The 24,630-nt window shown below is 41.5% G+C and overlaps 1 protein-coding gene across 1 annotated transcript; it reads right to left on the reverse strand.

The window, feature by feature from the left end:
- Positions 1-8,881: 8,881 nt before the first annotated feature.
- Positions 8,882-10,949, reverse strand: LOC147329748 (uncharacterized). Its single transcript, XM_086291051.1, has 3 exons — positions 10,662-10,949; positions 10,218-10,576; positions 8,882-9,614 (listed from the first exon to the last, which is right to left on the reverse strand). Exons 2-3 carry the CDS (start codon positions 10,377-10,379, stop codon positions 8,982-8,984), a joined length of 795 nt encoding a protein of 264 aa, XP_086147177.1. The 5' UTR covers positions 10,380-10,576; positions 10,662-10,949; the 3' UTR covers positions 8,882-8,981.
- Positions 10,950-24,630: the final 13,681 nt, after the last annotated feature.

Consider the following 24,630-nt stretch of genomic DNA (forward strand, 5'->3'; position numbering starts at 1 on the left):
TGGAAGGAACCAAGTCCTCAGCTGGAACACTCGTGTTTGTCCACAGACAGGAAACACAGCAGGAAACTTCCTCACAGAAGTGCAGCTCATGGATAACACACTTCCTGTCAGTCAGAATGAGGCTGCAGCCAAACACAGAAAGGTGTTTTTGTCCAGATGAGCCCAGAGAAGAAACACGAGTGTTCACAGACATCAGAAGCTCAGAGAGGTGAAACATGAGGTTGGAGTCCTCGTCAGCATCCAGAAGAGCTGCTGTGAAACCCTGAGTACTCATGACAGACTCTGATGGCACAAACACATCATGATTCAAACAGAAAGACAAACATGGAGCTCCTGATCCTCCTGCATGAGAACAAGCTGACATGAGCGCTGTGTCTGAGAGTGTCTCCCTGTCACAGTGACAATAACACAGCTGCTGCTCACAGTCATTAAACTGACCTGAGGTCAGCTGTGCTCCTTACATATGAACCATGTGACCTCACATCAGTGCTGTGGATGACTGTAGTCATAGAAGAGTAGAGCTGTAGCAGGTGGTGTGAGGAGGAGGTGGTGTATTCTAGTTAACGCAGTACTGAAACACTCCAGCAGAGGGCGCTGTTAAGTCCTTATTGTAACACAGTTACTGTGTGCAGTTAGACTTCATACATAATCTGCACTTATTTCCATCAGACATGCTGTCAGTAAATGATTGGTTTCTATTGATTCTACTTCCTGTTGACTCGTTTGATGACAGTGAAACAATCACAGCTGATTGTGTGATGATGTAAACTGTCACTGTTACATTCAGTGTGTGTGACATAATGTTAGTGCAGGCTGATAACAGCCTGGTTCTGTTAGAAACACATGAACGTGTCCATAGATCAGTGTGTGTTTAACATGAGAGCTTCAGCCCTGCTGATGTGTTAAATAAAGACATGCAGGAAAACTGATGAGACTCTGAAATAACTCTTTATATTTATAATGTAACTCTGCATCAAAAGAACAACAAAGGATCCCAGACAGGTTTCTGTGAACAAAGACCATTCTGATGTTTCTGTGTTTCTAACACTTTGACATTATTAGTAAACAGACTGCAGTGAGCAGCATTTATAAAGAGCTTCTATATAAAGATATGACAGCTGTTTGACAAGTTTATCACTCTGTGTTTGGACCTGATCAGTCCAGCTGTTTACTTGAAACATGTTCATTTACCTGTTCTGTTATATTCATGTTCTTGTCTCTGTTGAAAACACATTTTAATGTCCCTCAGATTTTTCTCCCAGATGAATAAATATAAAAATGACACAAACTGACTGCAGCTACTTTTTGTCCTTTCTGTCAAAAACCTTCATGTGACTCATGAGAGACACGTTTCAGCTGTTTGTGACAGATCAGAGGCCAACAAGTCATTTATAACACTTTCCATCATTGTTTAAAGTTCTCAGTGTTTCTGTGTTGCTGCGTATAGGATCTCCCAGCATCATCACTGTGCTGTCCAATCATTGTGTGCGAGGTTACCCTTATAGTGCGATGTGTGTTTGCACAAAGAGAAGCATGTGTGTCAAATATAAATAAGCACAGAACAGAAACAGCTGCTCGTTTCTTCTGTTTAGAGTCAAGTTAGTGTTTTGTGTCTTTGTTTGAGGCCTGATGTCGAGCAGAGGTGTGTGTAACTGCACTGCTCTGTTATATGTGTGAAGTGTGTGCTTCTCTTCAGCATCATCTTTGTCACTGCTGATTCCTTTGTGTCATCATGTGTTGAGAAGAGAGAACAGTTATAACGGAGGAGCAAAAGGAAGCCCTGAAATCTGCATCAACAAGGAAGTGTTGGCTCACCAGTGATCCCAGCAGAGCCACTGGTTTGGCTCCAGTTGTTCTAGATTCAATGATGTTGTTGCTACAGAAACATGTCAGCATCTTTATTGAATTTAATATGAAGCAGAAATGGTGTCATTAGGAGAAGAAGAGGAGAACAAGTCCGGCGAGGAGGCAGCAGCTCTTAAAGATGAAACAGCAGCTCAGCCCTGAGCTCAGAGAGCTGCACATGAAAAAGCTCCTCAAGCAGATCCTGTCAGAGGTTTGTCATCAACAGGAGGAACTGTTCACATCATAGGATGAAGATGCTGTCAGCTGGATGAAGAAGGTTATTTAATGCAAACGTTCACACTGAAGTCAAATTGTTGTCGTGTTGAACAGATTCATGTACTGATCGTCTCCAGAATGTTAGAAGAGCTTCAATGAATCATTAGAAACAACTTACAGCTGCACAGCTGTGTCAAACACATCTGTGTGTCATTGTGGGATTGTTGTGTTTCTACATGTGACACACGTCTAAAACATGCACACAATCTGAACACAAACAGGGACTCATGTGTTCCCACAGCCAGATGCTGAGAGCCATTTCCTTGTAGTCCTGTGTCTACATACATGAACCATTAGATGTTATTGGAATGATTGTCAGCTCTGATAGTTTCATGTGTGTTTAGCTGGACGCTGTTTGATCCTCGACATGTTTAAAGGTGTCCAGTCCTGAGACACTGGGGCTGGAAACAGCTGTGATGTCATTGGACTGTCACACAGACAGAAGTGCATGAAGTGAGCAGCCGAGGAGCCGCTGATGTTTTGGATTCAACAGCATTTGAAAGGTCGACACAGACACATTTGCACACAGAAAGCTGAATCTGTCATATGCCACAGTGAACTCACTGTTCAGTGTTTTTCAGGAAGCTTCTTAACTGCCTCTGCTGCCAAACAAGCAGCTGATGTCCTTGAGAAGAAGCTGAAGAAGTCTTCAACAACAAATACAGGAAGTGGACTTTCAAATACTAGATTCACTTTAGACTCACAGAGAAATGACTCAACCAGCTGTGTTTGACTCTATGAAAGGTCAGTGTGTGTCTGCACACAGACTGTTGTGTTGGACTGTTATTCAGTTGTCTGCTGAATGTTTTCAAATGTCTGCATCTCAGCTGTGATGAGGCTGGGGGTCATGGGAGGCCACCGTAGCAGCCTCTTCAACATCATGACATCATCATAAATGCTGCTGGACTGTCTGATGGGCTGACGGTGAAAAAGCCGTCGGGAAGGAAACAGAAGACATTTCAGAGGCTGCAGCAGATTTCTTTGATTCGGGGCCTTTTTCAGCTTTATTGGACAGAGCAGTGAAGATAAGTGACAGCAAAGCAGAGAGAAAGGGGGCGTGGCCCGGGTCAAAGCCAGGCCAGCTGCTCTCCACCTCGTGGTCACCTGCTCATCCTAGTGAGCTCCACCAGCAGCCCCACACGGGATGAGATCTTGCGTGGAGCCCCAGATGGAGGGAGATTATCAGTGGTCTTGTATGTCTTCCATTTTCTGATGATTGCTCCCACAGTTGATTTTTTCACACCAAGCTGCTTGCCTATTGTAGATTCACTCTTCCCAGTCTGGTGCAGGTCTACAATACTTTTCCTGGTGTCCTTCGAAAGCTCTTTGGTCTTGGCCATGGCGGAGTTTGGAGTCTGACTGTTTGAGGCTGTGGACAGGTGTCTTTTATACAGATGATGAGTTCAAACAGGTGCCATTCATACAGGTAACGAGTGGGGGACAGAAAAGCTTCTTACAGAAGACGTTACAGGTCTGTGAGAGCCAGAGATTTTCCTTGTTTGAGGTGACCAAATACTTATTTTCCACCCTGATTTACCAATAAATTCTTTACAAATCCTACCATGTGGATTCATGGATTTTTTTTCCACATTCTGTCTCTCACAGTTGAAGTGTACCTCTGGTGCAAATTACTGACCTCTGTCATCATTTTAAGTGGGGGAACTTGCACAATCGGTGGCTGACTAAATACTTTTTTGCCCCACTGTGTGTGTGTATGTATATATATATATATATATATATATATATATATATATATATATATATATATATATATATATATATTTTTTTTTTTTTTTTTTTTTTTTTTTTTTTTTTTTTTACATACATAGTTTGTTGTTGCCTTATGGTTCCAAGCGCTGTCACCAATCTTTGCATTTTGTTATTATCTCATGACACTTGTTTAATCAGCTACCATCTCTCCTGTGGACTTTTTAATGTCTACAGTCTCAGACCAACACAGCCCTGCCCTTCCCATATTAGATTCTTGATGAATGTGTGTTGTTGTTATTCAGCCTGGTTCAATGTGCCCCTTTTTAACTTTGAGCACCCGCCCCTTTAAACCTCTCTGCACGGCCCTGCACTGAACTCACTATCTTCTCCCTCTAACAGCCTCCACATGTTCTCACTGTAATTTCCCCTCATGAATGAATTTATGCTGCACTAATGTGAATGTTTGCAGGGAAATCAAACGCATTTCACACGCAGTACTCGAGCTGACTTACCTTTGTTTGAATGACGACTTGTACGCGCTGACTCCACAGATAAGGTACGAAAATATATCAGGCTACGTCTTCAGGGTTTCTACTCCACGGCCGTATTTCATACGGGTCCACATTTCCACTGCACGCTATTTTCTGCAAGTACCGCCGCTTCGCCTCTGGACGCAATCGGTCTCTATACAGTCCGTTCTCTTTTGAGCTGCTTTTAAGCATCTTGTAATCGTCGTTCCAACACAGTGTGTTTGTTTTGATTCGTAGACCTCGAAAATGGTGCCGCGCTCCCACAATGCATTGCGGCGTGACGTCAACTCCAAAGCCCTATAGAACATGTTCTTTTTCATTGTCAAAATTATCAGGAATAAAGAAGAAAACTGATTCAAAACCTGTGGAACCTGCCAAAAAACAAGTTTTACTGCAAAGGATTTCTAGATGTGAAGGTTTTGTGGCTTTTTTCAGTTTCTAAAACAAACTCATTTGTACAGAAGGATATGAGGATGTATATGTCCGGTGGTGGGTTTTTTTCTTCTTGATTTAATGTATTCATTTATCTCTTCACTTAATCTTTCTTTATGTTTTTTTTTTTTGATTTGGCATGAGCGATTTCCGGTCCTCACTCCAAGCCAGTTGGTGGCGGTAATGCACCACATGTTCTATCACAGCTGCGTCCGAGAGGACAGGAAACGTCTGTATGCGTCTGCAAACCAGGTAACTACACTCAGCTGAGCCTCTCTGCTAGTCGTTATTAGTTGGAGGGTTTTGCGTCACTTTCTCTCGGCTTGATAAAGGGCTGTATAGAAATCTCTGGTACGTAACACGTAACGTCATTTTTAGGGAGCGTCGCAGAGAAGTGAGGCTGTTTCTTTGTTTTTGTCGAGTTTTGATTGAAGACATGTTTCCAGTCCGTTTTTTACTCGTTTGTTTTTTCATTAATAACTTTACATTATCACAGAGAACAAGAAGGCGCTTTGTTTGTCACATTCACCTTATGTCTGTGAAGGTTCTCAGTCATCCAGGTCATCGTAGTCAAAGGAGCTTGCAAAGAAAAGCGTCTGGACTTCTTTAAGTTGCTTGAAGACGTTTCACCTCTCATCCGAGAAGCTTCTTCAGTTCTAAGGTCAAATGGTGGAGAGTCCCAGATATAAACCTATTGGGAGTGACCCCCCACAGAGGGACAAAGGACCCCCTGATGATCCTCTAATCGCCTGAGCCAAGGTGTGCAACTGGGTGTGGGTCCCAATCAGCCAGTTTCGGGTGAGTTCATTGTGAAACCTGGCCCCACCTTATCATGCGAATTCCTGAGGTCAGATGGCCCAGGATGTGAGTGGGCGTTAAGGCGTCTGGGAAGGATCTCAAAACTGGATTATAGATGGCAGAGAGTTGGTGTCGTAAACCCCGCCTCTGTTCAAAGATGGTCGCTCACAGTGGACATAGATGCTTCTTTCACTCCTCTTTCAAACCATCTGTCCTCTCTGTCCAAAATGTGAACATTAGCATCCTCGAAAGAGTGACCTTTGACCTTTAGATGCAGATGGACTGCTGAGTCTTGTCCTGTGGAGGTGGCTCTTCTATGTTGTGCCATGTGCTTGTGAAGTGGCAGCCACTTGGCAGCCACAGTGATAAATGGCTGAGATGGCTGCAGCTGTACGTGTGAGGTACCTACATATTTCAAGATGAATTTGCAGAGATGTCATGTTTGGTGCTTACAGACATCACACTGCATTTTGTGATTTCGTAGCTATTGTTGTGATATTTTGGAGCTTCCCATGATCACCGTGACAGTCATTCATTTTAACATAACCTTTCTATTCCTTTCAGGGATCCTCATTTTTTTGGTGAGGAAGATCAGCAGCTGTGTCGACAGGCAACAGGTAACGGCATGCTTTTCTGTTAGTACTGTAGACCTTGGTCTGGTGCTCTTTTTTAGTTTAACACAGTATTTTCATTTGTCGAAGTGTAGAAAGCTTGTTCCAGGAGAAACAAACTTTAGTGAGTTCTGCAAAATGATTCCCACCATTGCACACTCTGTCAGCCTCCAGTGTGCCCTTTTTTTGTCCTTTAACTGAAGAAAGTCGGTAGTCAGAACATATGAGATAAGTGAGATCCTCATTTTGCCTGCTTATTTCAAGATACAACATTTTCACAAACTGCTGTAGGATAACCTTGCTATTTGTCTTTTCCAACACTTCTACATTCATCCATATTTCCTTGTCTGCTTCTTTCCAGGTGAAAAGTACCTGAAATGGGTGAAAGATTTTGTTTCCAAAAACAAAAGCATGTGCGTTCACCTGAAGAAGCCAAGTGGTGCTGACCTGTGGATAGAAGAGCTTGAGAACACCAAATACAACGGGGATGATGATGAAGTTAACGCCTGGGGAAAATTCTACCTTCCCGAGATTGTAAAAATGCAGGTTATTGGTGTGGTAAAGGGCACCTCATGTCCATGTGACGAGCTTGTGCTGATGACGTGTGAGGACAAAAAGCTGTACGGCTATGACGGAGAGGAGCTGCATCTGGTGGCTTCCAGTTTCCTGGAACTATGTGACAAAACGATAGAGTATCCAGCATCCAAGCGCTACTACAATGGAGAGGCCTTCAAAGATATGGTGAGAAGTTAGACTGCTAAGAATAAGACTGGGGATGCCTAGTGTTAGAGATCAATCACCTGAGCTTTTCTTTGTATTGTTGTGTGTTCTGTTTAGACTGAGGAGGACTGGAAAAAAGTTAAGATGAGTGATGTGGGGAGGAAACTGCAGGAAGAACATAAAAAGCTGGTAAATGAAACCCAGTCAGCGTTCGTCAGCCTCATATCATAGGTGGGTATTGGAGCTGAGTATCATCACTGATTTCTAGAACCTGTTCAATTCCAATTCACAAGGTCCCAATTAGATTCCATTTAATTCTTACTCAGAGAGTCAGAAACATTATAATTCTGATCATTTATCAGTACTGACACTTGTGAAACTTCATCAGAGGTGTGAGCATCACAGCAGATGCTTTTGTGACAAAGTAACTGAGGATAAAACACAAAACCATGAAGCAGATTTTCCTGGCCTAGCTTTTTACAGTAGATAACCTTAAAAATATTATTCTGCAGTAGAACAAAAGCAGACGAGAACCACGACTCAACAAATGTACATTGGCTGATGCTGCTGAAGTGATTCAGAGGTTTTAATAAGAGGTTTTAATAGAGACACAGCAGAGCATTTTGCAGTTTCACTTAATTTGAAAAAAATAAATAAAATTTGGTATTGAACAGCAGAAATGAGGCTGTCTTGTCGGAAGTCATTAAAAAAAAATGGCTGTAAACAACGGTAGACTGCTTCATAACAAGCAAGCGAATAATGCCAAAAACAGAGATTTGAGATGGGAAACGGTGTTCTTAAAGTACACTGAGAGAGGCAGAGAGCTGTGCTGTGTTGTTTTTCTGTGTGTGTTTTAATGGTGGTGGAAGCAAACCAGCAAAAGTAAGAGGGAATTCATGACAATGTTTATGTCAAGCGAAATGTGTCTTCTTTTGCTGCTGGTTTGGTTAGAGAGAGACAAAACGTGCAGCTTCAGGATCTGAGCAGCTTTCAGCACCAACGGCATCACAGCTCAGACTTGGATTCAGGATTAAGCCCTTTATGTTTGACTGTAGTGATTGTAGCTCTGTCCTTGTTATTAATCGCTTTAGTCAAACACAGCTATTGTTTGCTGGGATGTGTATATCCTTGACAGTTTGTATCTCAGAGTTATCAAAGACACTGTGGATAATCATCAAGAGATTGTTGTCCTCTTAATAATGACCTATTTGATTGTTTGTTTTTTCTTCTTCTTACAGATTCTGGTATTTGGCCAAAAGAGAGCTTCACAATTCTTGGCTTCACCTGTGGTAGAAAAATGACTAAAGTTATGCAACACTCTCTAAAATTAAAGCTATGCAACGCTTTAACATGAATGGCGAAGGAGTGCATCTCTTTCACTGTCTCTTCCTGTCCTCTTCTCAGTCTTTGTTGTGGCACCTCTGCTATGTGTTATAGAAAGCACTTGGAATCATGTTCAATACAAAAACACCAAACTCGTGGGATTGCCCTAGCAAGCAGTTGGTAAAAACTAATTAAAACTGATATATATCAGCTTCACTTTCTAGCTGCAAAAGCACGTTTCTGCAAAAGCATGCAGTTTCCTGTCAGCACTTTTTGGCACAGAGTGTACTCAGAGTTAGGCCTTTCTTATATAAAGCAATATAATCAGCATATAAACATTTAAGATGATAAATTTAAAGCTCAACAGTAACTGCTATAAATATTATAACTACACATGTAGTGCTTTTGCTTAAGTAAATTATAGTTGGGATCATAATAAGAAAACATGTGTTTTTATTTTCTGTGTACCCTGGGTACAGACCAGTATAAACATGGGATTCTTCCCAATAAATGCTGTCTGATAATGCTTCATATTGCATTAAACACTAGATATGTAAGCAAACAAACAAAAACCCATAGAAGCCAGTTTTAATTATTAAATGTGACAATTACATGGAGATATAAAGTAAACATGCTTATACACGTCTCTGTGATTACAGAAAATCCACACAGATGCTGTCAGAGCAGAGAATCTTTGATTTATCAGAATGATGAATGCAAATGATTTCATGAAATCTCACTCTTGTTCTGGGTTGTAAAATTCACCTGTCCAGTTAAACCGAATCCTTTGCAACACGGTTCTAAGAACCCTACCAACCTCATCCTCAGCTCTCTGCCTGTTGTCCTTTTCAGCTGAGTATTCATCCACATGTGTTTCAACTTCTCTCTCATTTTCAAGCAAATTGCTCAGGCTCTCAGCTTCAGCACAGTTACCATATGGCCACTCTCTGAGGTCTTCTGTGTTCAAGCCAAACAAATTCTTACATGATCTGCAAGGCTTCATTCTGGCACCATCACGGAGACAAAAAGCCTCACACCTGATATTTCCAGGTACTTCAATTGTTCCATCAAAGTAATCTTTCTGGACTGTGTTTGGATAATAGGTCATCACCGCACCAGATACATATTTATGCCATTTGCTAAGACAGGAGGCAGCAATCATAATTTTCCCAGCGTTAGGACCTTTGGTGGACATGGAGACTCCGCAGTACCTTTCTGATTTGTTGGTTTGGGATTTTTGAGAAATGCAGATGGTGGACGAGACGAAAGCTGTTTTTTTATTATTCTCTTCTAAGTCCAAGTCTGTGAGGAGATCTTGCAGACTCTGCTTTATTTGCTCTTCATTCTCTGAGTTATTTTGCAGGACGATCTGAAAACAGTTACAGATCTGGTCAAAGTGTTGCACCTGATTATATAGTTGTTTTTCATAGAAAGTTGATCAACATGTTTGTTTCGCTGCTTGACTTGTTTAACTATGCAGGACCATTGGATGCTTTTGGTTTAGACATTTTAAGATAGGGGGTGAAACAAGTCACAAAAATCTATTTAATTTTAAATCAATAAGCAAAAATCCATCTTTGTTCTCACTAATTTATAATTAAATTTGCTAATTGACCTTTTTTTTTCTATTTTGCTATGCCGGGCTGTCAAAACACGCTGAATTTAGAGTCTTTGAGCTTAACAGATCCAGCAGCTACACAGTGACAGCATCATATACGCCTTGAAGACTGTAAGCATCTCCAATAATGAGTCTGTTAGACATTATTTAGAACTAACAAATTCTGAAGCAAGTCTCCAGCTCTCCTGCAGTCTCTGTGTTTGGTGGAGAAGTATAGCTAGAAGCATATGTTGAAGTATAAGGTACAGTATGGATTTTCTTTGGATTTCTCAGTAAAAAAGCACTTTGCATTATACTTTCCTAAAACCTGGAAGTTTGTCAGATTGACTGACAATGTGAGAAGAGTTATCTTACCATGTCGAGCACACAGGAGAAGGGACTTCGCCTGGGAAGCTGAGTCGAATACAACTTTAAAGGCCTGGGATATCTTCTCATTAAAGAACCCAAAACAAAAGGATTAGGGAAGATTTCTTCTGGAGAAAAGGGGATGTTGTTGATTTTGCCCAGAAACAACATGCTGTGAAGGATCTGTTGAGTGAAAACATATTTGCTTATTGTTAGTAGTGATAAACAGGACTGTCTTAAAAGTGTCAAAGGTAACACACCTCATCCACCAAGTGTTGACTTCCCGGAGTCATGTAAGAGCCCCGAACCCTCCTCTTGGTAATCTTGTAGGCATTAGTTTTGAACCTCCTTTGAGAAATTGTTGTCTTCTAAAATGATAATGATCGAGCAGTTAGGGATTTAAAGACACAGGAGATCTGATAACTTTGGCTACAGCAGAGTCTGCAGACATACCTATTTTGCTCTTGGTCGGCCTATTTTAAACATGAGAGAAAACATAGTTAGTGAAATGTTGATAACATACAATGACTATCATTGGTGGCTGAAAAGATGCCAGGTAACAAGTGAAAAGCTGCTACTTACCATCGCCACAGTCTAAGAATGAAACAGGAAACACTGAGCGAGTTGCCTCCATCTTAAAGCTGTTGATCATGTGATTTAAAGGAAAGCCACACCCAGCTCTTTCCTGGAATTTTACTCGACTGTAGAAAACTGCTCCATTTGCCCCGCCCACCCATGATCTTTAATATCTGCCAAAAACAACCTTTTGGTTGTCAGTAACCAGCCGATCGTTTGCGCGATTAAAAAATGACTTTGTGCGGCGGCGTTCCCACCGCGAGCACAACTCCGGCTCAAAAACCGCTGTTTTTGAACACTTTTATTTACTTAAGCATTTTAATGGGCTTACTTTGAAACAAAGTGCGATTGAATGATTATTGTTATGTGTTGCCTTGAATTCGGCTATGCTGTCTGTTAGACAGCTGTTTTCCTTTATTGTTGTTTTTGTATTGTTTGTAGCGAACGCTACTGGAATGTATAGATTAAGCTACGTAGCCAAGATAATTAATAATTTAACTGTTGTACATTGGTTGATGATGATTTGCATTGTTACATAGGCTTGCAGAAAAATATATTTGTTTACCGGTAAACTGAATCGAACTTGATGTGCTAATGGACGTTTTTCTGACCTACAGGTCAGGTTTTGTTCCCTCCCTTTGAATTAATCTTCTTCATATTGAAGTGGCGAGCCGGTAGGACCATTCTTTGTTTCCCCTCTTTCCCCCACTTAGCCGTCTTTGGATTACGGACATATTTCCCCATTTGTATGAAGCTGGACTCTAAGGAGGAATACCTCAAAAGTGAACTTTAAAAAGAAGAGGACCAAAAAGGACTTTTGCACAGAAAGATCACAGCATTGATTTATTATTTAATTGTGGGCATTTATGTTGTGTGTTGTGTTAATTATTTTGTTCCATTTCCCCTTTCCTCCATTTATTCAATATATTTTTGGTACAAGATATTGCAGTCTTTGGTCTCATCATTCACACCATCTCGGCTCCATAAAGAACTATTTCTTCTGCGCGTCAGTCAGTAAACTCATCCATTGAAATAAACTAGTCCTTAAATAACTTTGAGTTACACAGTGGCAAATGTAATAGAGAAAGACACAGGGCCACCTGAAATCTGTCGTCCTATCTGATTCAAAACCAACATGTAGGAGAATCTGGAATCTTTGATTTTGAGTTAAAAATAAAATATGGATAAAATGCAGAAATGTTTTTACTAACATGTACTAACAGAGACTTGGAGGAGAGAGACCTAATGTTTAATAATCCACATTTCACTGTTTTACTCTTTGGTTCAGATGTGGATACTGTATTGTTCTTTCTTTGTGACTGTTTATGTTTAAGTTGTTTGTTGTTGGTTTTTAGTTTTTTTGTCTGTTTGGAAGCTGACACAGTCTCTATGGAGATGGGTTTTTGGGGGGGTAGCAGGAGGAGAGAAGCTGCAGAGAGGCGTGTAAGACTGCAACTCTGCTTCCTGGTCCCAACTCTGGATAGTCATATTTTGGGGGGTTTAATAAACTACTACTCCATGATGTAAAGCTGAAGTATTACACAGCTAGTTTAAATGCTGTAGGCTGCAGCCGCTGCTCTAACACTATAACTGTAACAGGGCTCAGTGCTGCTTCTAACAGTCTGAGCTGCTTCAGGCTTTATTTGTGAGGAGCACAGCAGCTTACAAACACGTGGCTGGGCCTGGACCCAAAGGAGTGTTTGTTAAAGCCTGCAGTGAATCCAGCAGCAGAATGATGGAAATGCAACACAGCAATGATGAAGAGGAGCAGAATTAAAGCCAAAGTCCAGTTCATACAGTTAGGTCCATAAATCAAATAAGGGAAAATAAAATGTTGTTGGATGCACCTGTCTGCAGCCTTAATGCTCTCTGGTCGCTATGGTAACGCGTAAACATTTCTTTCAAAATAAGACACACGACTACAACACGGGAAAAGACCCAGGGAAACGAAGTTAACGATAAAAACCCTGAAAACCATTGTTGGATTTATATTTTATCATTGTCATTGTTATTGGGGAATATCTAACCATATATGCTTAGAGGTGTAGAACCAATTGTGTAATGATAGTAGTCTTTAAAGACTTTGTGTGACTCCAGAGTGTTCTGGCATTCACACCCACGTCCTGGGATCATGGGAGAGGTGCTACCTTCTTATTGTTTTGTGGTAGGATGTCTGTTTTAGTCTAAGTGCCTTTTGTTTAGATGAACTGCTGGACTTCCAGACCAGCAGGTTTAGGGAAGTCGTTTATGGGGTCACACTCTGACTCCACACACACACACCTACACACACACACACACACACACACACACACACACACACACACAGACACACACACACACACACACACACACACACACACACACACACACACACACGCACAGACACACAGACTCACACACACACACACGCACACACACACGCACACACACACGCACACGCACAGACACACACACTCACACACACGCACACACACACGCACACACACACACACGCACACACACACGCACACACACACGCACACACACACACACACACACACACTCACACACACACAGACACAGACAAACACACTCACACACACACAGACACAGACACACACAGAGAGAGAGGGGAGATCATTAATACAAAAGATTGGAGCTGGTTTTGGATTTTCACTTGTTGTTGGCTTTAATATGAACAGTCACATAAAATTCATTCCAGTTTTTTCCTTTGCTTCAATTAAGATGTTTCTTTAAATCTACAACAGCTTCAACAACAACAACAACAACAATCTTTATTTATAGAGCACATTAAAAGCCAGGGGCATGCCAAAGTGCTTTACATAAAACAAAACAATAAAATGATTTACACTAAAACATCGGAGTCATATAAGTGTGGGATTATGTTCACAGGTAAAGACCACTAATAAGAATAAACTATAGCACACAGCTATAGCAGAGTAAAGCTGTACCATCAAACACAGTGATAGAAAACATTGACAGCGCAGGACAACGCAAAACAACCAGACACATTAATAGAATAACTCACAAGAAGCGAGGCGAGAATTTAACTTGTAGAAAAAGCAAGTTCAAACAGATATGTTTTAAGCCGTGATTTAAAAGATTGAATAGAATCAGACGCCCGGATGCCAATCGGGAGACTGTTCCACAGCTCAGGTGCAGCTAGAGCAAACGCTCGATCACCTCTAGACTTCAAGCGAGATCTGGGCTGAACCAACAATGACTGTGAGGAGGATCTTAAGGCCCTCGTAGGAAGATATGATTTTAAGAGTTCCTTAAGATAACTTGGCCCTGTGTTATTAGTAATTTTAAAAGTAAACAACAGAATTTTAAATTGAATACGAAATTTCACAGGCAACCAGTTCAGATCAGCAAGGACGGGAGTGATGTGAGCAAACTTCCTAGTTTTAGTTAGAATGCGTGCAGCGGCATTCTGGACTGTCTGTAATCTATGTAAAAGGGTAGAGTGGAGACCATAATAAAGTGAATTACAGTAATCTAGTCGTGACGTTACAAAGGCATGGATGAGCTTTTCCAGGTCATTGTGCGGGATGTAATGTTTGGCCTTGGAAATAAGGCGAAGTTGGTAGAAACTAGATCTGACGACAGCAGACACTTGTTTATCAAGTTTAAATGAGCTGTCAAGTAGCACACCCAGATTCCTAACAGTGTCAGAGAAAGAACTAGTGAGAAAACTAAAAGCATCATGAAGTTTGGCACGAAGAGCGTCACTGCCAAAGATCATAATTTCAGTTTTCTTATCGTTAAGGATAAGAAAATTTGCCAGAAGCCATTGCTTGACCTCACACATGCACTCTCGAAAGTTACTCACGGACATAGCTAGATCATCATTCAGCTCAAAATAGATCTGGATGTCATCGGCATAATAGTGAAAGGCAATGTGGTATTTCTCAAAAATGACACTTAAAGGAAGCATATACAGTGAGAACAGGGTAGGGCCTAACACAGATCCCTGGGGGACACCACAGCAAACGGGTACAGCGGAGGAGGAGGAGGTGGCCAAGTGAACCAATAGTATGTTATGGTCAACCATGTCAAATGCCGATGAAAGATCCAATAGCACTAGGACAGAGGGGCGTCCATTGTCAGCCATTAGTAAAAGGTCGTTAAAAACTCGGAGCAATGCTGATTCAGTGCTGTGGTGTTGTTTAAAGGCCGATTGATATTTATCATTAATGTTATTCTCATCCAGGTAGGTCTGAAGTTGAAGCAGAACTACCTTCTCAAGAATTTTAGCCACGAAGGGAAGTTTGGAAATCGGCCTATAATTGGCATAATCATTTTGATCAAGATTACTTTTTTTAGAACAGGTTGGATTATAGCATGTTTAAGAGCTGATGGCACATAGCCGGACAGCAAGGAAGAGTTCAATATGGACAATAGACAAGGTCCAATTGCACTAAAACAGTCCTTGACTATACGGGATGGAAGAACATCATGTACAAGATTAGTATTGTTCAGTTTTTCAATTAGATGCTTCAGAGTAGAGAGAGAAACAGGTTCAAATTGACAAAAAGTAGTAGAACAATCAGGGGTGGGCATACGGTCGGTCACCAAAGGAAGGGTAGATTTAAGAGATGCGACTTTATCCAAAAAATAACTTGAAAATTTTTCACAAAGGCCCGGGGAGCACGGCAGAGGCATAGAGGGGCAGGGGTTGACCACAGAGTTGAAAATTTTGAATAAAATTCGAGGGTTGTTTCCATTGGTGGTGATAATTTTAGATAGGAAAGCAGCTTTAGCCGTTCTGGCAGCTGATTGAAACTTCGAGCGGCTAATGCATAAAATGTCATATGATGACTGGAGATTATCCTTCCTCCACCTCCTCTCATCCCGTCGACACATACGTCGTAAGGCACGAACAGAATCATTTAACCAACATTGTGAGTAGGTTCTGGGGCGTTTCATTTTGATCGGTGCTACAATGTCAAGGATAGAGGAACATGTAGTTAATAGAGTATTGGCGAAATTCTCAAGCGTATGTGGGGTAAGACAATCTGACGTAGTAAATGAAAAGTTCACAAAAGAATTAGAAAATTTCAACAGAGTATCAGCATTCACAGTACGCGTAGGACAAAGAGGAGCCTCAAAGCGTGATCCGGTGTTGCCAAGGTCAAGATCGAAGATAACCGGGGAATGGTCGGAAAGTCCAGTGTTTCTAATTTCCTTAATACATATATCCACATCGTATGAAAAAACCAAATCAAGGGTGTGGCCCTTAACATGGGTAGGCTCATTCACCCACTGGGTAAGATTAAAAGAAGCAGTTAGTGCTAGAAAATCGTTAGCCAATTGGTCATCCATACAACAGACATGAATGTTAAAATCATCAGAAATAATAACAGAACCATATTTAAAAAGAATGGATCCCAAAAAGTCAGCAAATTCAGAAATAAACATCTTGTGGTATTTAGGCGGACGATAAACCACAACACACAGAGTAGTCCGAGGGCCAGTCAGCTCCAATAACTGAGCTTCAAAGCTAGAATAGGTTGGGGAGGGTAGCAGCCGTGCTTCGTGTTTGTTTTTAAAAACCGAGGCTAGGCCACCACCTCTACCGGTGAGTCTTGGTGAGCTAAAGAAGGCACAGTCAGGAGGGAGAAGCTCAGAAAAGGGGATAAACTCACCCGGAGAAGTCCATGTCTCCGTCAGAAATAGAACATCCAGTCCCGTGGTGAGGAAAAAGTCATTTAAGAGAAAGGCCTTATTTGAAAGAGATCTAACATTAAATAAAGCCATCCGAGTCCGAGGAGCTAGGTCATTAGCGGTAGCCCGTCGCAGGGTGTTTAGATTGCTGTGTTGAACACCACGGCCAGGCGGTGTAATCCAAGACCAAGCAGAGTGATAAGCCACTGGGCAGGTAGGATAGGTTTGAGGGCCAACAGGGCATATCCAACGATGACTTAACAATTTAGCCGCAAAGCGGCTCCTGGAGTAGAAGATAAATCGTGACAGCTCACGACTTGTAGAGGGGTAATCCATAGCCATGGCTCTAATATGAGCCTTGACGCGAACGCGGGCACCACTCCTTCTACCCCGTTTCCTGAAGCGTTTCCTACGCAGAAAGGGAAAAGGTAAGTAGGTCGTTTTGGTGGAAGAGACGGGCGGCAGGGGAGTGGCACCACCCATGGTCCCATAACTGTCCAGTCGTTGAGGACAGGAGAACCGGAGATTCAGGAGCGTGTCTCTATCATAAGTTATTAGCGTACAATCGCCTAGAGAACATAAAACCAAGGATAAAATAACAAAGAGTACTACGCCGAGGCGCAGTCGAGGTCGCAGACGGTCAGCCATGCACACCGGCGCCATCTTGAAGCGAAATACAACCACGTTTTTTTCCTTTTCAAAGAGTTTACTGACATAGTAAGGAAGTAGCTAGGGACCTCAGTAAGTATGAGCAACAATAGCTCAGGGACAGTTTCTCCAATAAAGAGGATTTCATCATCATCTGCTGTTCGTCAAAAAGTGGCGTATTAAAAACAATTCAGCAGACCCTCAGAGTGCGGATACAAACTGTTTTCAGCTGTAGAGGTAGAGGTACGCTTCATGTACTTATCAACATACAGTTCAGAGGCTTGCATTAGAGGGCTTTGGTGCACGGTTATACCATTGTGAATTTAGCTATATGAACATGCTCAAGAGTCTATCATATGTTTGACATGCAACTAAAAATTCAAAAATATATTTTTAAATCAGTAACTTTGCAAATCTAGAGGAAATGTTTTCGGACAACATATGTGTCACATTTTAAACAGAGTTTGAATAATCAGCGCTGACATACAGACATTTATGCCCTGGGTATAACAGACATGCTTACCTTGTGAAAGGCCCTCGGATTTCTTGGAGCAGAGAAACACTCTGTATTGTTGCTTTTCTCTATTGTATAAGCAGCGCCCGACTGTCAGAAACGCTCTGTACAGGTAGCAAAGTCGGCTCAATGCACATCCAGGAATTAAACTCTTATGAACAGCTATGAATTCTACCTCTCTGCTGATGTGTTCCAAACAAACGATGTTTTCTACATGGCAAAATTGTGTGCTAACTACCTCACACCGCTGTGTCTGGGATCTGAAAAAATAAACAGTTACAACGATATACCTTGCGGCAGTTGTGAAGTGCTGAGCAAAATACTGTGTGTCTGATGGGGTGTTTTTATATAGGTGGACTTGGTTTCAGTTGGGCTCTGACATGCAGATATAAAGAGCAGGTTGCAAAGAGAAAGGTGGAAAAACTATGGAGGTTCGGTTAGTCAGTAGGAGGTGTAATTGTCAGCCTGCAGAGATAAAGGTGTGGGGTATAAGAAGATGTGAAAAACCTTTGGAGGTTCAGTTGGACATGGTTTCAGTTGACCTCTGACATGATAAGATAAGATAATGGAACTGTGTCAATGGAAAACTGTACTGAGTAGTCAGTCTAAGCTTTTAGTGATATAAGTTTATTGATGATAGAATACTGCATGATGACCTTTTCCTTGTTTAGAACTGATTGTTCTTTATGAAACGTGTTCTGATATTTGTATCTGAAGCTTTCCACAGCGATAGTAAGAAGCTGAACAAGCAGTTCTGACCGCACACACACACACACACACACACACACACACACACACACACACACGCTCATGTTACTGAACAAATGTATTACAGTTTTTTACAGACGCTAGGACACATTTCCCAATACTTAGGTCACGTTTGCAAAACTCCTCACACAGTGAGCACAACAGAAGTCTATGTGGGCTAAACTGAGGACCAGTTATCATTGTTTTGGCACAAAATGCATTCAATGACTACATCTCTCAAATTTCATGAATTATCTTCTCACTCAGACGCAACAACTGCCAAAAATCTTTGTACGTACAGGACATTTTGCATGTGCTTACATACTGTTTTCAAAAATGTTAAACTTATGGCCAAAACAATAACACAATGCAAAACTTGAAAAGAGCAAAATGCAACAGCAATATTTTATTGAAACATATTTTAAATCTAAAAATGCAGTTTAACCAGCCACAGCTGATTCTCATTGTGGATGAACATCTACACAGGTGTTACTGCTTCAATTGTTCAACTCCTTCAATTCTGGCAGCCAGAAGATTCTTTCCTAGGTGTGTTGCCCTAGATGACATAAGATGTGATGTGGATGAGAACCTGTGGCCAAATGGAGGAGACCGAGTAGATTAGCATTACTACTGTATGTGTATCAGTGGATGGTGTGTATACAAATTCTTGTATTTTGGGATTACTTAGTGCAAAAAACTAAAAATACATAAACAAATATTAACGAATTCTGCATGATGTCTGATTCATTCCAGTAACATATATTGAAATTATAAACAGAGATGTGTCCTTGTTTTACACAAGAAAACACTGTAATGCTACATGTTGTTAGTGTTTTTAGGTCATTGTTTTGTGGGTGACAAAGTGTGTTTGTCGGCTGTCAACCTTTGCTAGTGTTCTGGAAGAATGAGTTTATTTGAGACCTGAATGAAGTGTTTTGGTAGTTGTAGTGCATTTTGAATGTGAAATGAACTGCTTTGCCAAGCTGACGGTCAGTTAGGAGGATTGTGTGAAGAGTTTTGCAAAAGTGGCCTAAGTATTGAGACATGTGTCCTAGCGTCTGTAAAAAACTGTAATTCCTGTTGTATAAATAAAGAAAGCAGACGGTGACAGAGCACAAGTCCGTGAGTGTCTCTTACGTGTAGGAGTGCTCTGTCACTTGTCCTCGCGAGTAAAGACGACTGCAGTGTTTGTGTTTTCTAACTCAAGTGTCTCAGCTGAAGAACTGCGGGGTGATTTAAAGAAATGTCAAACTGTTTGTAATTTAAAAATGTGGAAACTATGGAACTACAGTTGGGATGTGTGCTGGGATGCTCTTGATAAAGAGAGCCTCTTTTATTGTTTTATGACTTGTTTTGCTGACTGTTGGGGGCCTAACTGTAACCCACTCTGTCTAACTGTTGCAGAGTTAAGAATCTGTAGTTTTTAGAAGTAACACAAGAAAAGTTTATTTCTAAAGGAATACCTGCTGTTGTTTGTGGTGATCTATTTAAAACTATTAGCCTCTGTGTCTTTTCGAGCGCTAAAGAAAAAAAAGTAAAATGCTCCTAAAGTAGTTAAATCATCCATGTGTAATCAGCAAGTCTTACTGTTGCAGTGTATTTGTGCCTAGTAGATAATTATATGGCTAGTTGCATTAAAGGAACATTGGGGTTGATACAGTGCTAGTGTGGCTAGGTGTGAATATGTGCTTTTAGAAGTATCACAGTTTATTTCTAAAGGGATACATGTTGTTTGTGCTATTCTGTTTGAAAACTATTTGCTCCTAAATAGCACTAAAGGCAGCACGGTGGCACGGTGGTTAGCACTGTTGCCGCACAGCAAGAAGGTCCTGAGTTCAATTCCACCATCAGGCCGGGGTCTTTCTGTGTGGAGTTTGCATGTTCTCCCCGTGTTTGTGTTCCCTCCGGGTACTCCGGCTTCCTCCCACCGTCCAAAGACATGCAGCTTGTGGGGATAGGTTAATTGATTAATCCAAATTGCCACTAGGTGTGAATGTGCGAATGAATGTGAGTATGAATGGTTGTCTGTCCCTGTGTGTTGGCCCTGCGACAGACTGGCGACCTGTCCAGGGTGTACCCCGCCTCTTGCCCTATGACAGCTGGGATAGGCTCCAGCGACCCTAAGAAGGACAAGCGGAAGCAAATGGATGGATAGCACTAAAGAAAAAGCAAAATGCTCCTAACTAGTTAAAATACCCCTAAACTAGTTAAATTAAATCATCTATGTCTAAATAACAGAGCTCTGAGACCTATACAATCCTTTAAAAAGAGTTTAATTAAAACACATAATGGTTTCGTTAAATAAAACGCTATTAAACACATGTAAACTCATATGACCCCTGAACACATGCACGAGCAAAAAGTCCGTTCACACGCACATGCACTCACATGAACGCGGAGGGGGGAAAGAGGAAGTGGGGGCAGGGGCAAAAAAAGTATAGGTATATTACTACTCTTGCTGCTGCAATTGCAAATGACGGAAACAGGGAGCCTAGTGTCCCAGTGCTAGGTATCACTGCTGCTTTTGTGATGTAAATGTAGAGAGACTGGCAACTTGTTGATAGAAGCTTGCTGCTGCATTTGCAAATGAGGGATAAAGAGAGAACCTGGTAGCTTGGTGCCAAAGAGGTTTACCACTGCTTTTCAATAATGGATGTACAGAAACTGGCAACATGTTGGAAGAAGCTTGCTGCTGTGATTACGAATGATGGCTATAGAAGGAACCAACTTGAAGGATTCTCCACTGCCTTTCCAATGATGGATGGACAGGAACTGGCAACTCAGGGCTAAGAAGCTTATCGCTGCAGTTTGCAAATGGCAGATATAGCAAGAACCTGACACCCCAGTGCTAGAAGGGTTTCCCGCTGCTTGCAATGATAGATGCAGAGAAACTGGCAGTTCAGTAGTATGGAAGCTAGATGCTGCTTTGCAAATGGGGGATGAAGGAAAACCTGGCAAGAGAGTTTAGCAGAGGAGGGATGAGAGGCTGGGAACCTGGCAACTTGGTGCAACATTTGCTGTGGAGTTTAGCAGAAGCGGAATGTGTGGCTGAGAACCTGGCAACCAGGTGCTGACGTATGCTGCAGAGGAGGGATGAGAGGCTGGGAACCAGGCAACTCGGTGCCGAAGCATGCTGCATTTGCTACAGAGGGATGGAGTAGCGGCAACTCAGTGCCTTTTTTAAAAAAAAAAAAACTATGCTGAGAAACTGGCAACACAATGGTCGAAAAGCTTGCTGCTTCTGCTTTTGCGAATGAGGGATAAAACAACCTGGCAACCCGGTGCCGACGTTTGCTGCAGAGTTTAGCCAGGAAGAGATGAGAGCCTGGGAACCTGGCAACTCTGTCCCGAAGCATGCTGCAGAATTTGCGAAGGAGGGATGAGAGGCTGGGAACCTGGCAAATCGGTGCCGAAGCACACTGCGTTTTCCTGTGGAGGGAAGGAGAACTGGCAACTCTGTGCATTTTTTTTGGGGTTTTACTGAGAAACTGACAGTTCAGTGGTAGGAAGCTTGCTGCTGAATAACCTGGCGTCCCAGTGCAAACTTGCTTGAGCATTTAGCAAAAGGAAGGATGGAAAACATCACGGTAAAATCATGTTACTCCTGAGAGATAAGCTGTGTTTAAAGGTATTCGCCGAGAATGGACCCTGTTTGCACGTAAACGAGAATGAACAGCTTGCAGAACTGGGGGAACCTATAGAGATGACGACGGGAAGAAGCATGTTTGGAGGCCCTGCTCCTGAAATTTCAATACATAATCTTCAATTAAAACAGAATCTAACATAAATATTATTGTCCCTAGAAATGGCTCGAATCCCAAGATCACAGAGCAGCAAAATCTGTACTTTAAAATAAGCTCTTCCTGTTTCATTGGAGCAGTAAAGTAACACAACACCATAAATCACTTTTTGACACAAAGTCACTCTCACGACATTATGAGGGTGTAGGTGTTAATACGTTAATAATAATGCAGTGTGCAGTCCAACACCCCCACATCAGTGGCTCAGTCTTATTGGTATATGTACATTTGTATTTGCCTTTCACTGTGTACGACAAACAGCGGCGCATGGGAGCAGCTACAAAGTTTACTTGTGTGTAATGCTTTTAATGGTGATTACAGTAACAGGCGGTGCTGTGAGGGATGCTAGAAACATGTTGTTTGTGCTATCTGAGCTCACCAAGTCAGTGTGTGTAGACACTCTTAATCTGGGGCCTGTGTGGGCTGTTGTGTGTTGCATATAACCAGAGATGGGCAGTAACGGGTTACTTGTTAATTAGATTACTGTTACTGTCACGTAAGCACGCTGCGTTACTGCGTTACTAAAACCGTGATTTTTTTTGCGTCTTGACAGTGACGTAAGCGAGTGCGACGTTCGTGACAACAGCTGTGTGCAGATCAACAATGGATCACATATCGAGTGCAGAGAGAGTATGAGCGTGCAGCGTTTAAAGCGTGGAAGTACTGACCTTACTTTGAGTTTGATTCCATAAAAAGTGACAAAAACATTAGTGTCCGCTGTGCGTGGGAAGAAAACTTCTTTTTACAGCGTAAACACCCCTAAACGTCCGAGCAAGCACCAAATACGGGAATGTGACATTCACAGAGAAGCTGCCGTATCCTTCCACTGACCGCTACGACACACCTGCACCAGGGCAAACCTTTGCCTGCCGCACTCCTGCTATACAGGTGAAAATAGAGCAACAGGACCGCTGAGTCTTTGACTTTATTTATGTTCTGCTGTGTTTTACTTGCATTTATTTGAAAGACTGAGTATAAACACAAAAAACTATTTTATTTTATGTGCTGGAATGTGCAGAAAATAGATTTAAATTTCTTCCAGTCAGAGAATGTTGCAGATAATTAAATGTTTGCTTTATGCATAAAGTTAAAAGATTAAAACTAATAAAACAAGTTTTAAAAAGAGACTTTTCCATTTGATTACATTTTGTATGATGGATTATGTAGAAAAAGTAGAATTGGGCTGAAAGATCTATCGCTTTATCACCTCTTCAGGGGATAAATCATGTTGTAAAAAGTAACTGTAGTGGCAATTCCTTTACTTTTGAAAGATCAAACGTCCCACAACTTAAAGTCCACAAGCCACTGCTGCATTGAGGTAATATTTCGTACGCAGGCAAAAGAAGTCCATTGTCCAAACATTTTTGTTGAGAGTTTTGGTTTATTTATCCATCTTGGCAAGCAATAACAAGATCCTTCCTGCTGCTTCTCCTGCTCTGGTAAAAAACCATAGGCCCACCCCAATGCATGCTGGTCCTATACCAGTCTCTTTATTTATAGAAACAAAATGGCCCTACAGCTTTTACTGACTAATTTAACAAAATAACAACAAACAAACAAATCATTTAAAACAAAATATTAACCGACAAATAAACCCCAAAATATAAGTAAACTAACAAACTTTAACTAATTTCAAAAATAAGAACAAAAACAAAAATAAAGAACAAATAGCTCCAACACTCCGGCCCCTAATTGTGCATACAATCACAATTACTTTAAAGTCCCAAAAGGAGGAGCTATTCCCTTAAACAAATCCTTAATTTTCATTGAGGATTTTCTTCACGATGAGGCTTCCAGTAGCAAAATAAGTTTTGTCACTGGCCTTTCCAAAACACTGGTCCTTGTTTGTAGTCTCACAGAACGCACCAAGCCTTTTGCATCCTGGTTTACATACTTTCGCCATCATCCATGATCCTCTTGGAGCTGTAGCGTCTGCAATTAAAACAACATCTCCAGGTATAAGACATCTTTTAGTCCTCATCCATTTTTGTCTTTCTTGCATCAGAGGTAGGTACTCAGAAAGCCATCTCTTCCAGAACAACTCTGCCATGTACTGTACCTGTTTCCACCTTTTCCTGACATGCAAATCACTTGGATGAAACAGTCCTGGTGGAAAAACTGGTTTATTTTTCAGCAACAACAAGTGATTGGGTGTCAGTGCTTCAAGATCATTTGAGTCATCTGAAACTTTAGTAATGGGTCTGTCGTTCATTATAGCTTCAACCTCACAGAAGACTGTGTGGAGTCCTTCATCATCCAGAACTTGCTCCTTAAGAACTGAGGCTAAAATATTCTTTACTGAACGAATGAGACGCTCCCACACACCGCCTTGGTGAGAGGCTGCTGGAATGTTGAAGTTCCATTTCATGCCATCCTGAACAAAAGCCTTTTGAATTTTGGCATGGTCCAGCTCAGTCAAACTTTCTTTCAACTCTCGATTCGCCCCAACAAAATTTGTAGCATTATCAGA

This window comes from Aulonocara sp. 'chitande type north' Nkhata Bay, linkage group LG5, assembly GCF_057382095.1.
Source record: "Aulonocara sp. 'chitande type north' Nkhata Bay isolate Kocher_YH1m ecotype deep benthic linkage group LG5, A_spYH_male_GT1.1, whole genome shotgun sequence".
NCBI lineage: Eukaryota > Metazoa > Chordata > Actinopteri > Cichliformes > Cichlidae > Aulonocara > Aulonocara sp. 'chitande type north' Nkhata Bay.

Excerpts from the sequence above, each read along its gene's own strand:
- LOC147329748 (XM_086291051.1), bottom strand. The coding sequence starts at position 10,379 with ATGTTGTTTCTGGGCAAAATCAACAACATCCCCTTTTCTCCAGAAGAA. Across the intron at positions 9,615-10,217 it reads TCTCCTGTGTGCTCGACATG|ATCGTCCTGCAAAATAACTC; the intron begins GTAAGATAACTC and ends AACTGTTTTCAG.